Here is a 15,562-nt window from a genome sequence, read left to right on the forward strand (position 1 = left end):
TGCTTTTTCCATGATCCAGCGGATGTTGGCAATTTGATCTCTGGTTCCTCTGCCTTTTCTAAAACCAGCTTGGACACCAGGAAGTTCACAGTTTACATATTGCCAAAATAAAACGTTTAAAAGCAAATAAATAACACTCTGACTACCTCCCCCCACCCCCCAGTGGGGCGGGGTAAATAAAAAGTGGTAAATAAATTACTTAGTGGGAAATATTTGTTTGGGTACCCAACTCAAAATTATTTTTAGATCTGTTTCCTCTAACTGTTTTGTAGACGTATAACCCAAATCTACTACTACTACTACTAAGTCGCGTCAGTCGTGTCCGACTCTGTGCGACCCCAGAGACAGCGCCCACCAGGCTCCCCTGTCCCTGGGATTCCCCAGGCAAGAACACTGGAGTGGGTTGCCATTTCCTTCTCCAATGCATGACGGTGAAAAGTGAAAGGGAAGTCGCTCAGTCCTGTCCGACTCTGAGCGACCCCATGGACTTCTACCGGGCTCCTCCATCCATGGGATTTTCCAGGCAAGAGTACTGGAGTGGGGTGCCATCACCTTCTCCGAACCCAAATCTAAACGGAAGTTAAGGTGTTAAAGGAATGCGGGAGGTGGGAAGCAGAGCAGAAAGGCGGGAGGTGGTTGCAGGATATTGCCTGGGACTGCCAGCTCAGTGGATTTTGGGAATTGTAGTCTGCCAGTCATCCAGGGCATTCCTGTTTAGGGAACCTGACTACGAGTCCCAGAAGCCTTTGGAGCGGCTCTCTGGGAACGCACTTCCTGGGACGCCGAGAGGAAGACGCTCTGAGAGGCTCCTCAGTGTGGGCGAGTGAAAATGCCCTGGATGTGAGAAACAGGTAGGTGTGGGCAACAATGTTCTGGTTTCTGGGTCTTTTGCATAAGTAGTTGAGGATTTTGTGTAAGGTTGCTTAAACGAGGAGAGTCACTCAGCATTGGAACGTGCTGACCACCTTTGTGGACATGAATGCTGAATGAGGAGGTGTTTGATGAAGCTCTCAAAATTACTTTGGACCCAGTAGTATGAAAATGTCGACGTGTCTGGCCAGGACTAGGGACTTGGCTGGCCAGGTGTGTGCTGTGGAGGTACAGGTTGCTATTTTTGAATCACTAGCTCATGCTGGTTGTGTAATGGTGACCTGCTCTCTGTTCAAACCCACTTAGTGGTGCAGGGATGAGCTTGTTCCGACAGCGTTCAGTCACTGTTGCTGTCTCTTTCCACTGGCTCTAACCAGGAAAGCGCGCTCTCTCTCGCTCGCTTGCTCGCTCTCTCTCTCTCTTTTTTTCCAACCTCCTCTGTCTTTCTACCAACTCTGATGCTCCTGAGGACACAGCTCAAAGGGAGCGCAGAGAGGGTAGTGGGGAGGCGGGCTTCTCTGGAAGCCCACTTTGCTTTTCTCTGAAGCCCCAGTTCTGTGTTACAGGCTTTGCAAGGGGCCCGTCGTGACGTTAGAAGGCCAGACTTGGTGACCTGACTTTAAAAGGATTGCTCAGAGATCCTATTGTGTGTTTATATTACGAAAACTTAACTTTGAAGTAATAAGCAACTGTGATTGAAACCAACCAGACATGTATTTAGAAAAGAAAAAAAAAAAAAAATCTGGTTGAAATCCCTTTCCTGCAGACTGTTGGGAACATCATTCTATTTTATGATCATTGTAGGGCTAGCAGTATATATGTATATATATATACATATATATACGTGTATATATCTGTATATACACGCCTTGAACCAGGAAGTTCTTAGGCATTACAAGTTTTCCTTCTCATCCTTCTACTTGAGGTAATTAGTGTTTGAAGAAGAAGTTGTTGATGTTTAAGAAAGACATATGAAAACATTTAAATGGTGGGTTGAGCTGTTGGTGGAACTATAAACTGAAGAGAAATTCTAGTTGCAAATTTTAGGGGGCATGGTAAAACCAAGCAACTTTGACTAGTTTTTTTGTCAGTATCCTTTTAAAAGGAATAAAAGAAACCTCAGGAATGTGTTTTATGCCAAGACAACTAATTACATAGTGCTTCATCAGCCCTCCTTGTTCTTTCACTGTAGTTATGAAAAGATTTCCAAAACAGTGAAGTGATTTTCGTCCTTGTTTTTCCTATCTTCTTAAGTCACAAAATGAGAGTTAATTTTTTCTTCTGTAGCTCACAAATAGATATTGTGTGAATTTAAGAATAAACTACTTTTTTTTTTTTTTAACTTACTGCCCACCTTTTTTTGGCTTAAGACTTCTTTGGTTTTAGATGGTTGGTAATTATTTTTCCTAGTTCCATATGAATTCAAATTGAGTTTTTAAAGAAGTACTGTATTAATTTGGAGTGCTTTTCCTGTTCTTTAGGTCCAGGCCATCTTGACTGTGTTCAGATGTGCATATATTTCTTCTAAGTTGATTAAAGTTGCTTTGGAACTATCAAGTACCTCAAAGAGTAAGTACATGCCCTGATTTTATTTCTTCCTTTTACTTCCATATATATGACACTTTTTTCTCTTAACAAAATAAAGTTATAGGATAGATCTCCATTCCAGGTGCTATGTTGATGATCAATATCTTCTAAGAAAACCCTTCTAAGGGAGACAGTACCTTCTAAGGTAGAAGGGACTGCTAGTGTTACTACCGAGGATTAATGTAGCTGCTATTACAGATGTGTTCTCATGTAGCTATTCCTTAGAATTGTCTCTGAAAAAAATACAGTAATGGATCTGAGAATTCTTAAACCTCTTCGACATTATTCCTGCTCCAAACTTCTTTGAACTCATTCAGACCTACAGGAAAGATATTCTTTGAAAAATATTTTTATTTGAAATATCTTTGATAACCTTTAATTGTGTACCATCTCCTCTGCAAGTCATTGTGGAACAGTCAGATGTGAAGTGGGTGTTTCGAACAGAGGCCTTATCTGATTTGGTCAGTAGCTATTCTCAAAGAGAATGCTCTCAAATAAACCTACCAATAATCGTCACAGACTTAAATTTCCCACCCTATTCTGTTTTACGAAGGGTTTTACTGTTTATGATCTCACAACTATCTTGGGGGACATTTGAGAAATTTGAGATGCAGAGGGCATAGGACTTGCTCGGTTTGCAAATGGTGGTTTGTGACTGGTGTTTGAGTCTTGGGTCACCTGGGCTACAATACCACGCTGCCTCCCAGATGGAAACAGCAAGCCCACACATCTGTATATACAACTCAGCTCAAGACCTGTCGCCCAGCTAGTGTTCGTGGGTGCTCCTCAGATTGTTAAAGTGTATTCTTAGCCTTGCACATCTGCTGCAGTCGCTAATAAGGGGCTTTCAAATGGCAAAAAGATGTTTATTTTTTTTCCTCATTGGGAGAAATATTTTAAAAAGGAATAGAAATACAAGTATAAAAAATTGTTTAACTTTGATAAGCAAACATTAATTCAGTATATGAACCAGTAGTCTTAAAGGCACATCCTGTATGTAACATACCTATTAAGTTGAAAACACGAGAATCAACTGTCATAATTGATTGTCTAGCCACGGTGGGAATTAACCAGTGTCGCTAAACTTATATATGTTCCTAGAAGCAGAGGCTGCATATAAATAACCTGGGAATGGCCTCATCTTTCTTAGGAGATTTCTGGGGGAAGAAAATGAACTTCATTTTTAAAAATGAGAGACTTTGGCCAGTAAAGAGTGGAAAGCAGGGGCACATTCTAGAAGCAGTTTGGAGGCTTCAGAACACAGAGTATGAATGAATGTAATGAGTGGAACTGATCCTGGAGCAAATTGATAACTCTCTGTGTCCTCACTGTACTCATATGAACCTTCCATTTGTTTTTTTGTTCATTCATTAAACAAATAATTGAGTGCCTTCTACGTGCCAGTGTTGGACACAGTGAATAAAACAGAAGGCTCTCTGTCCTCCTGGAATTTACAGTCTGGTGAGACGGATAAACACTGAACAGAGAATATAAGCAAATTTACTGCTATCAAAGAAAAATTACAAAGGTGCAACCAGGGCGTGTAACTAGGGATGGGGGAAGGGGAAGGGTTGGAGAGGAGAGGGGAGGTTTAGGTCCAGCCTCCCTGGAAACTAGAAAGGTAAGTACATGTCAGCTAAGCAAAGAATAGGATGTGATTAAGAAAGTTTTAGGAGGAAACACAGCATGAGAAAAAGCCCACATTGAAAAACAAAATTTGAAAAGTTAAAAGAAAAGCATTATGGCTACATAGACTAATATGTAAGGTAGGAAACTGACTCAGTAAGGAGACTGATATACTGGCAGGAATCAGATGGTGGGAAGTAAAACTTTGGAAATTATGGGAAAGATATGAAACTTTGGAAACTTTATTCTGAGGAAACTATTCAATAGAAAGCTGCTACTGCTGCTAAGTCACTTCAGTCGTGTCCGACTCTGTGTGACCCCATAGACGGCAGCCCACCAGGCTCCCTGTCCCTGGGATTCTCCGGGCAAGAACACTGGAGTGGGCTGCCATTTCCTTCTCCAATGCATGAAAGTGAAAAGTGAAAGTGAAGTCGCTCACTTGTGTCCGACTCTTCGCGACCCCATGGACTGCAGCCCACCAGGCTCCTCCGTCCATGGGATTTTCTAGGCAAGAGTACTGGAGTGGGGTGCCACCGCCTTCTCCCAATAGAAAGCTATTGAATGGTGAAATATAGTGAAATGATCAGATTTGCAATTGCAAAAATAATGCATGGTTTCAAATTAATTGGTAGAGCTCCAAGAGTCAGCATATCTTTCAGTTTTAAATCATTGAACATATTCCTTCTCTCACTGTCCCTATAAGATGTTACTTTATCCCTCTATGGGATATACTGGTGCTGCTGCTGCTGCTAAGTCACTTCAGTCGTGTCCAACTCTGTGCTTTGTATCAAATCATACACATGTAGAGTTATGAGCAGGGTATAAAATGTAAAGCAGCCAAAGAAAGTTACAAACAGTGAGGACATTAATTCCAGCACCGAGATTGAAATTCAGTTAAATTAAGGTTCATAATATTTCCCTTCTGAAAAATGCCATATACTTGTTCAGTTCAGTTCAGTTTCTCAGTCGTGTCCGACTCTTTGCGACCCCATGGACTGCAAAACACCAGACCTCCCTGTCCATTATCAACTCCCATAGTTTACCCAAACTCATGTCCATTGAGTCAGTGATGCCATCCAACAATCTCTTCCTCTGTCGTCCCCTTCTCCTCCTGCCTTCAATCTTTCCCAGCATCAGGGTCTTTTAAAATGAGTCAGACCTTCACATCAGGTGGCCAAAATATTGGAGTTTCAGCTGCAACATCAGTACTTCCAATGAACATTCAGTACTGATCTCCTTTAGGATGGACTGGTTGGATGTCCTTGCAGTCCAAGGGACTCTCAAGAGTCTTCTCCAACACCACAGTTCAAAAGCATCAATTCTTTGGTGCTCAGTTTTCTTTATAGTCCAACTCTCACATCCATACATGACCACTGGAAAAACCATAGCCTTGACTAGATGGACCTTTGTTGGCAAAGAAATATCTCTGCTTTTTAATGTGCTGTCTAGGTTGGTCATAACTTTCCTTCCAAGGAGTAAGTGTCTTTTAATTTCACAGTTGCAGTCACCATCTGCAGTGATTTTGGAGCCCCCCAATGTAAAGTCAGCCACTGTTTCTCATCTATTTCTCATGAAGTGATGGGACTGGATGCCATGATCATAGTTTTCTGAATGTTGAGTTTTAAGCCAACTTTTTCACTTTCCTCTTTCACTTTCATCAAGAGGCTCGTTAGTTCCTCTTCACTTGCTGCCGTAAGGGTGGTGTCATCTGCATATCTGAGGTTATTGATATTTCTCCCGGCAATCTTGATTCCAGCTTGTGCTTCCTCCAGCCCAGTGTTTCTCATGATGTACTCTGCATGTAACTTAAATAAGCAGGGTGACAATATACAGCCTTGACATACTCCTTTTCCTATTTGGAACCAGTCTGTTGTTCCATGTCCAGTTCTAACTGTTGCTTCTTGACTTGCATACAGATTTCTCAAGGGGCAGGTCAGGTGGTCGGGTATTCCCATCTCTTTCAGAATTTTCCAGTTTATTGTGATCCACACAGTCAAAGGCTTTGGCATAGTCAATAAAGCAGAAATAGATGTTTTTCTGGAACTGTCTTGCTTTTTTGGTGATCCAGCGGATGTTGGCAATTTGATCTCTGTTTCCTCTGCCTTTTCTAAAACCAACTTGAACATCTTAAAGTTCACAGAAGCCTGGCTTGGAGAATTTTGAGGATTACTTTGCTAGCCTGTGAGATGAGCGCAATTGTGTAGTTTGAACTATCTTTGGCATTGCCTTTCTTTGGGATTGGAATGAAAACTGGCCTTTTCCAGTCCTGTGGTCACTGCTGAGTTTTCCAAATTTGCTGGCATATTGAGTACAGCACTTTCACAGCATCATCTTTTAGGATTGGAAATAGCTCAACTGGAATTCCATCACCTCCACTAGCTTTGTTCGTAGTGATGCTTTCTAAGGCCCACTTGACTTCACATTCCAGGATGTCTGACTCTAGGTGAGTGATCACACCATCGTGATTATCTTGGTCGTGAAGATCTTTTTTGTACAGTTCTTCTGTGTATTCTTGCCACCTCTTCTTAATATCTTCTGCTTCTGTTAGGTCCATACCATTTCTGTCCTTCAATGAGCCCATCTTTGCATGAAATGTTCCCTTGATATCTCTAATCTTCTTGAAGAAATCTCTAGTCTTCCCATTCCATTGTTTTCTCTATTTCTTTGCATTGATCCCTGAAGAAGGCTTTCTTATCTGTCCTTGTTATTCTTTGGAACTCTGCATTCTAATGGGTATATCTTTCCTTTTCTCCTTTGCTTTTCGATTCTCTTTTCACAGCTATTTGTAAGGCCTCCTCAGACAACCATTTTGCTATTTTACATTTCTTTTTCTTGGGGATGGTCTTGATCCCTGTCTCCTGTACAATATCATGAACCTATGTCCATAGTTCGTCAGGCAGATCTAGTCCCTTAAGTCTATTTCTCACTTCCACTCTATAATCGTAAAGGATTTGATTTAGGTCATACCTGAATGATCTAGTGGTTTTCCCTACTTTCTTCAATTTAAGTCTGAATTTGGCAATAAGGAGTTCATGATCTGAGCCACAGTCAGCTCCTGGTCTTGTTTTTGCTGACTGTATATAGCTTCTCCATCTTTGGCTGCAAAGAATATAATCAGTCTGATTTTGGTGTTGGCCATCTGGTGATGTCCATGCATAGAGTCTTCTCTTGTGTTGTTGGAAGAGGGTGTTTGCTATGACCAGTGCATTCTCTTGGCAAAACTCTATTAGCCTTTGCCCTGCTTCATTCTGTACTCCAAGGTCAAATTTGCCTCTTTTTCCAGGTGTTTCTTGACTTCCTACTTTTGCATTCCAGTCCCCTATAATGAAAAGGACATCTTTTTCGGGTGTTAGTTCTAAAAGGTCTTGTAGGTCTTCATAGAACCATTTAACTTCAGCTTCTTCAGCATTACTGGTAGGGGCATAGGCTTGGATTACCATGATATTGAATGGTTTGCCTTGGAAACGAACATCATTCTGTTGTTTTTGAGATTGCATCCAAATACTGCATTTTGGACTCTTTTGTTGACTATGATGGCTACTCCATTTCTTCTAAGGCATTCTTGCCCACAGTAGTAGATATAATGGTCATCTGAGTTAAATTCACCCATTCCAGTCCGTTTTAGTTCGCTGATTCCTAAAATATTGATCTTCACTCTTGCATCTCCTGTTTGACCACTTCCAATTTGCCTTGATTCAGGGACCTAACATTCCAGCTTCCTATGCAATATTGCTCTTTACAGCATCAGACCTTGCTTCCATCACCAGTCCCATTCACAATTGGGTGTTGTTTTTGCCTTGGCTCCGTCTCTTCCTTCTTTCTGGAGTTATTTCTCCACTGATCTCCAGTAGCATATTGGGCACCTACCAACCTGGGGAATTCATCTTTCAGTGTCCTATCTTTTTGCCTTTTCATACTGTTCATGGGGTTCTCAAGGCAAGAATACTAAAGTAGTTTGCCATTCCCTCCAGTGGACCACATTTTGTCAGACCTCTCCTCCATGACCTCTCTGTCTTGGGTGGCCCTACACGCATGGCTTAGTTTCATTGAGTTAGACCAGGCTGTGATCCATGGTGTGGTCCATGTGATCAGGTAGGTTAGTTTTCTCTGATTGTGGTTTCAGTCTGTCTGCCCTCTGATGCCCTCTCTCAGCGCCTACCATCTTACTGGGCTTTCTCTTACTTTGGACATGGGGTATGTCTTCACAGCTGCGCCAGCAAAATGCAGCCGCCACTCCTGACCTTGGATGTGGGGTAGCTCCTCTCGGCTGCTTGCCGCGCAGCCGCTGCTCCAGGTATACTTGTTGGCTCTCTAAAAATATGACTTTTAGTTAGTTTCTGAGATCTGAGCCAAGTATAATTGAGCAGAAGCCAATTCAGGGGACTGATCCAACATCTGGATTGATATGATTCGTGATAAATTTGAACACACTTAAAACTGAAATAGATTTTAAGTATTGATCCAGCTGTGTTTATTAGTGTCATTTGATAATCTATAGGCTAAGAACTACAAAAATTTATTTCTTAGTAATAAAATTCGTTCTGATCTTGTTTCTCATTTCGTTTGTAGGAATCAGGGGTACAGGGGAGCTTGAATGGAAAAAACTCAATTATACTGATAATCCAAGTATTTGTCCCCTACCTCTGAAAACAGGAAGGAATTGTGATTGGGTTAGGACTTAGCAGTGGTGATCTGAAGGCGTTCTGAAGCTTTGAAAGGAATTGAGGGAAACTTTTTTTACATCTTCACAATGTTGATTAAGTCTTCTTTCTTTTCATTGCTCAGTTTTTCTCTAACCCTGAATTATTCATTTTTATGAACTTGTATATCTTATTTGGTTGATACCTAACAATGATCACTTAATATGTAGTTATCAGATGCCTTTTTCATTATCAGCACTTTGAGTTTTGATAAAACAGCATATTCTTTCCCTCAGTCTGGTGGTTAACATATTGGGGCAAAGTCCAGATCTTTATGGCCTTGGTGTGCCTCAAGGACCTAACAGCGTGTTTTGCGTGTGCTGAGTAGTAAATCCCTGCTGAATGAATGAAGCTTGGTAATGGCTACTTCCTTGTCCAGTTCTATATCATTAAGAGCCTACCTTTTTAAGCTCCTGTGGTCTTGGGTCAGAGCCTAGTATTTATTTATTCAAATATTCCTAAAATGACTTGTGTGCAAGTTGCTCTCAGTATACTGGGGAGAAGATACATGAGCAGAAACCAACAGGAAGCTGGGTTCTGGAGACTGACAAAACTAGTGGCGTTTTCCAGTGTAAACGTCCTCACACCTGCACCAGTTTCCATTGTTGGACTCAGGGGGTTGGTTGGTTGCTAAAATCAGGCATTTAAAATTCTCAGGAAAAAAAAATAAATTACGACCATAATTCCTCCAAGTATTTTCATCCATAACATTTTTTTTAAAACAATTACTACTTTTGGTAATATTGACAGAAGACAACATGATAAACAAATAGTAAACTAAGAACAGAAAAACTTACAACTAGTTATTCTTGAGGGTTTTAAAAAATGGTCACTTTTATATTTTACAATATAAAAATCACTTAAACCAATTTTTATATTGTACACTTACATATGTGTGTGTGTAAAAGTATGTTCAGTTCAGTTCAGTCGCTCAGTCGTGTCTGACTCTTTTCGACCCCATGAATTGCAGCACGCCAGGCCTCCCTGTCCATCATCAACTCCCAGAGTTCACTCAGACTCACGTCCATTGAGTCAGTGATGCCATCCAGCCATCTCATCCTCTGTCGTCCCCTTCTCCTCCTGCCCCCACTCCCTCCCAGCATCAGGGTCTTTTCCAATGAGTCAACTCTTCGCATGAGGTAGCCAAAGTATTGGAGTTTCAGCCTCAGCATCAGTCCTTCCAATGAACACCCAGGACTGATCTCCTTTAGGATGGACTGGTTGGATCTCCTTGCAGACCAAGGAACTCAAGAGTCTTCTCCAACACCACAATTCAAAAGCATCAATTCTTCAGCACTCAGCTTTCTTCACAGTCCAACTCTCACATCCATACATGACTACTGGAAAAACCATAGCCTTGACTAAAAATTATTCCCAGTTTTTGTGATTGGACTAAATATATAGTAAATTAAAGCAGTCTGTTCTGTTGCCTTGCAGGAGACATGATAGAAAGTAGAAAAAAAATACATTTGAGTGGTGTTTGGAGAGTGAGTTTCAAACTCGTGAAGAAATAAAGCTGAATAACATACTGTGTTTTTTTTTTTTTATAATATGTCATATACAGATAAAGAGTCTAGCCTTTTAATTTGAGATGAAGAGTCTTGCTAGCATTAATAGAGATAGGTTGTCATTTCAGAAATATATGAGCTGTAATAGTAGACTAACCAATAGTAGTATGTCAGTTTTATAACCAATAACCAATAGTTTAATCTGAAAAGCATGCCAGCCATAGTCAATCAGCGAGGAAGTGATGATGCAGAATAATGTCAGGGACCTTTTTCCTGTCTTTTTGCTTTGACTAACTCATTGGAGAGGAGTCTATTTACATTTTGTGTTTTCTGGTATGCCTAGTACATAGGAATGAGCTGTCTGCTTTTTCTTATTTAACATTTACTCCACAAATGTTCTTTGAACTGCTCCATGATGCCAAGCACTGAGCTGATCACTGAGTGCTTAGAATAGTTGACACTCACATCGCACTTCCAAGGCGCCAGGTATAATTATAAGCACTTGATGTCATATTAATTCATTGAATACCTAGAAAAGCTGTGAGTTAGGCACTGTTACTTTCCCCATCTTGCAGATGAGGAAGGTGAGGCGCACAGAAGTAGTGTTGCTGATCCAAAGCCACTTGGGTCACTTGGCTAGTAACTGAGGAAGCAGGGATTTGATTTCAAGCCGTCTAGCTCAGCGTCTGCCTTTAGCTACTCCGCTGCCCTCTCTTCTCACACCTTTGCCTGTTTTGCTAGTCTCCTTTTACATCTGTGTGAGCATCAGAGGCCGAATTTGTGTTTGGAGTTGATGGTGTTGTGTTTGTGGATGGTGCTGTGCCCTGCATATTTGAGTATCTGACACACCTAAGTGCTTGATAACGTGGGTGTCGAATGAGTGATTTTTGAAAACTGAGAGAATTTTGGATGTGACGTTAAGTGAATTTGGAATTATGTTGGTTGTTCCTCTGATTCACCGGATAGAAAAATGCTCGTGTGTGAAGACTCTGGTTGCTGTATGAGCAGCTATTAGTGAGCAGGGGTGTGCATGTACGCCTGTGCTCTGCGGTCATGGCACGTGTGCTCATATCCGTTCCTATTGCATATGGAGACAAGGGACAGAATTCCCCTGTCTGATTCCACATCCCTGGTTGTGTTCGCAGACAGCCCCACCCTTCCTGCTCTGCTCTCCCGGGGTCCCCTCATGATCTCTCCTCTTCTGTGTCCCCCTAGTCTGACTGGCAGTACTGTACACGCCTGCCTGCCTGCCATGGGCTGTCGGGATGTCCACGCGGCCACTGTGCTGTCCTTCCTGTGTGGAATCGCCTCGGTAGCAGGCCTCTTTGCGGGCACACTGCTTCCCAACTGGAGGAAGTTACGACTGATCACGTTCAACAGAAACGAGAAGAACCTGACCGTCTACACAGGCCTGTGGGTGAAGTGCGCCCGCTATGACGGGGGCAATGACTGCCTGATGTACGACGCTGCCTGGTACTCCTCCGTGGACCAGCTGGACCTGCGGGTCCTCCAGTTTGCCCTGCCGCTCAGCATCCTGATCGCGATGGGCGCCCTGCTGCTCTGCCTGATCGGAATGTGTAACACGGCCTTCAGATCCTCCGTGCCCAACATCAAGCTGGCTAAGTGCCTGGTCAATAGTGCGGGCTGCCATCTGGTGGCCGGGCTGCTGTTTTTCCTGGCGGGTACTGTGAGCCTCTCCCCGTCCATCTGGGTCATCTTTTACAACATCCACCTGAACAGGAAGTTCGAGCCAGTCTTTGCGTTTGACTATGCTGTGTACGTCACTGTGGCTAGTGCTGGGGGCTTGTTTATGACGGCCCTGCTACTATTTATTTGGTACTGTGCATGCAAGTCCTTGCCCTCTCCTTTCTGGCAGCCCCTGTACTCCCACCCTCCCGGTATGCACACGTACTCACAGCCCTATTCAGCCCGTTCCCGCCTCTCTGCCATTGAAATCGACATTCCAGTAGTTTCCCACACCACCTAATGGGGAAGTCGTTGTTCAAGAAACCTTCTAGCCTCACATTTCCCTCGTGAAGAAGCTGTTTTGGACGTATATCCATTTTCCTCGGTTCCTGATCAGTCAGTGAAGCCAAATCTGTATGTCTTGGTAGGATGAAGTGCTGCTAGTTTTTATGAAAAGTACAATATTTTAAATGTGAATCATTCCTTTTATCTTGCTTCTTGTGCTCAAAGCATTTTTAACCTCCATATTGATATCTGATCAGTTATTTAGGTAGAAAGGACCTGTGTCTCAATTGAGGTGATTTAGAGCCACATAGTAAAAAATGATTATTAAGAGGAGCTGTTATATGCGATCCTTAGAAATATTTCAGAATGTCAGAATGTGTATCGCCCTTTTTCTATAATACCTTAAATTGGTGGGAAAAAATGGACAATTTCAAATTAAGATTTTTTTTTTCAGGTAAGGGTAATAGTTTATCAGTAGCCAGTCTACCAGCTTAGGCTGTAACTTTTCTTACTTCTTTCTCGGGGCTAATTGTATTGAATAGAGTTTGGTATTTTGAAGATGACTTTCTTTTGTGAGTTCTTATCTTCTACCTCATGCCTATGTTTAAAAATAAAATGTATCTTAAGTGATGTCAGAATAAGCCTAACCTTTAAAATATCTATTAGTATGGATAACATTTAACCTAATTATAAAAGTTAATGGTTCTATAAGTTGTATTATTAGAGTTAAACTGTGCCATGTGATGGGTTGGTGCTTCCTTTGAGGCAAAAAAAAACACCTTTTCTTTTTCCCAGATATCATCAACCAGGTGGCACTCAGGCCCACATGTAATCTCTTAGTGACCAAGAGAAAGAAAGAGGCCCGAGTGGTTAGTTCTCCTTCAGATAGTGGCAGGGGACAAGCATCTGTTCTTCGGTGACAGCTGCAGAGATTCATCGGGGTGACTGCCTTTTGGGTGATGGGTGGAGTGAGGCATGGCCTCCCCATGACCAGGTTCCCTCTTGATTCAGTTCCCACCCCATCACCGATTATTTCCATGAGCATATATCTTTGCCCAGCACGTTACTAGGTGCTGTAGAGAATACATGGAAAGTATGAGATCTCATCCCATCTACTAAGAAATTTTACTTCAAGATAGAAGATCATATGGTTAACTGACTTCAGTGGCAGCTGGTCTTCACTCAATCATTGTTCCTGGAGTACATTTCACCCAAAGACATGGCTTTCTGACAGTCAGGCTTATTGTAAATACCAGCAATATATGGATCCAGAAATTCAGTTTGTTGGACCCTTTAGAGCACCTACCTTTAGTCTTGATGCTGTGATAACAGGGTATCAGATTCATGAGAACTGGATGGGCCACAGTGGTAAAAAAACAACCAAAACAAAACCCACCAATTGTTCCCTTTTCACCTCTAAAAATATGATGGCATATCAAAGAGGGAGAAGTATCTAAATCTCTCTTCTAATGAGATAATGCTTAGAGGAAACCATGTTAACACCGAGATGAATGCTTATAGATTCAGGGATATTGGGTCTTTACCCTTAGGAATTTGAGCTGCTTGCTTATTTGATGTCATTTGCTCCACATCAGTGCTGTGTTCATGGGGAATTTGTTCTATTACCCGTTACAAATCTCACATACAACTAGTTGCATGATTGACACGTTATTGTGCCTCTTTTGCAAATCTGAGTATGCTTCTGGTACTTCTGTGTATAAAGCAGTACTTTCGTTTCTAATTCCAAACACTGGTTTATGTAAATAGCAAGTACATCCAGTTGTATAATTTTTAAATGCCTTCAGTTGAAAGCATGCAAAACTCTGGTTTTTAAGCAATAGCTTCTGATTTCCTTCAGTTCTTTTTACTCTTCTTGGATGTAGCTGAGTTTTGATCATTCCAAGACAACAGCAGGTAAAATTTTAAGATTAATATTAATTTTCCTTTTACTAATTAATTTCTGTTCCCATTTTCACTGACTTTGTCCAGAAGTGTCAAGAATTCCACCATTCTTTGTATAAGTAATGTTAAAAGCAGACCAAGCCATTAATATTCTAGACAGTTTTTAGTCCATGGGACCATATATATAAATATATATAAACTGTTGAACTTTTACTACAAGCATTTTTTGGATTATTTTCATAACCTGTGGCCTCAAATTAGTGTTTATTATGGATTCACATGGCAATAGAAACAGGTGTTTCCCTTATTGTCATTAATATTTCAGATTTGCTGTCAGAAACTATTCTTATTCTTCAAAGCCATCAAAGGAATCCATATATTTATAATTTTTAAAATAACTTTTGAGCATTCATCAGGCTATCATTGTGATGGGGGATATCTTTCTTTTGTTGTTGCAAGTCTCTTCATGTTAAAGGCCTTTTACAGAAGCTTGGGAAACAGTTTGGAAGACCTTAAATGTAGTCTGATGCACCAGTTTTGGTTTATCCAACCACGGGGGGAAAAAACGCCTGAGTTTACTTTACTTGTAAATAAGTATACACTATAATAGATAATATGTTTGCTGTAAACTGCAGTGTAAAACTTCGATAAAACTGCACTGTACTTCTTGATGTTTATTAAAAGATGTATTTTTACAATTTTCTGTTTCTGTCCTCATTTTCATCAGTGCTTTAAGGTAAAATATTTTGAGAAATGTTTCTCAAATATGTGCAAATTGTAAAAGACACAACCCCTTTTAAACCCCTGTAGAATAGCAGTTGGAATCAGAAAACTTGGCATTATTGTTTCAGAAGCATCAAGACCCTTCATTTCTAAGACTGGTCTTAGGAGTTCACTGGACTATTTCAACATTCCACAGAAAAACAGCAAATAAAGTCAAATAGGCCAGACTTGCCTCATCAGTGTAGTTTTCCAGCCACCTGTGCTCTTGGCGATTGCGAGTTCACAAATGGTTAAGTGGGAGGACCTTTCTTCATTCTTCAGAACTCAAGGTTGCCAGGAAAAGTGGTCCTAATAGGTAAGCACCTCAAAATTTCCAGGACCTGGAATGAGCTTTTAGTTTTTGGCCTCCCAGTGATAGCATTCACAAGCACCCCTCACTGAACCCATGGCTCTGATGGGACATTGGATGCCAGAGCTCTTGCACTAGAAGTGTGAAGCCATTTCAGGATGGCCATCCCCATAGCTGATTATACTAACACACTACAGTCTGGAGTCTGCCCCCAAGTTGCACAAGCTCCCTGAGGGTGGCCAAAATGCTGGAGAAACTCTTCATGCTAACCAAATTCACAAGTGATTTACCAACCAGAAGTGAAAAATATAAATGGCTTGCAATCA

At 41.4% G+C, this 15,562-nt stretch overlaps 1 protein-coding gene across 2 annotated transcripts; it reads left to right on the plus strand.

Moving 5' to 3' along the window:
* Positions 1 to 697: 697 nt before the first annotated feature.
* On the plus strand, positions 698 to 14,862 carry CLDN12 (claudin 12). Of its 2 annotated transcripts, XM_055589674.1 has the most exons (4): positions 717 to 851; positions 1,437 to 1,548; positions 2,352 to 2,439; positions 11,507 to 14,862. In XM_055589674.1, the coding sequence occupies exon 4, from the start codon at positions 11,544 to 11,546 to the stop codon at positions 12,276 to 12,278; it is 735 nt and encodes a 244-aa protein (XP_055445649.1). In that variant the 5' UTR covers positions 717 to 851; positions 1,437 to 1,548; positions 2,352 to 2,439; positions 11,507 to 11,543; the 3' UTR covers positions 12,279 to 14,862. The 2 variants fall into 2 exon arrangements, with proteins under 2 accessions (XP_055445648.1, XP_055445649.1); XM_055589673.1 differs by lacking the exon at positions 1,437 to 1,548 and having other exon boundaries at positions 698 to 851.
* Positions 14,863 to 15,562: the final 700 nt, after the last annotated feature.

Source organism: Bubalus kerabau, chromosome 8, assembly GCF_029407905.1.
Source record: "Bubalus kerabau isolate K-KA32 ecotype Philippines breed swamp buffalo chromosome 8, PCC_UOA_SB_1v2, whole genome shotgun sequence".
Taxonomy (NCBI): Eukaryota; Metazoa; Chordata; class Mammalia; order Artiodactyla; family Bovidae; genus Bubalus; species Bubalus kerabau.

Coding starts and splice junctions, on each gene's coding strand:
- CLDN12 (XM_055589673.1), top strand. CDS start 11,544: ATGGGCTGTCGGGATGTCCACGCGGCCACTGTGCTGTCCTTCCTGTGT.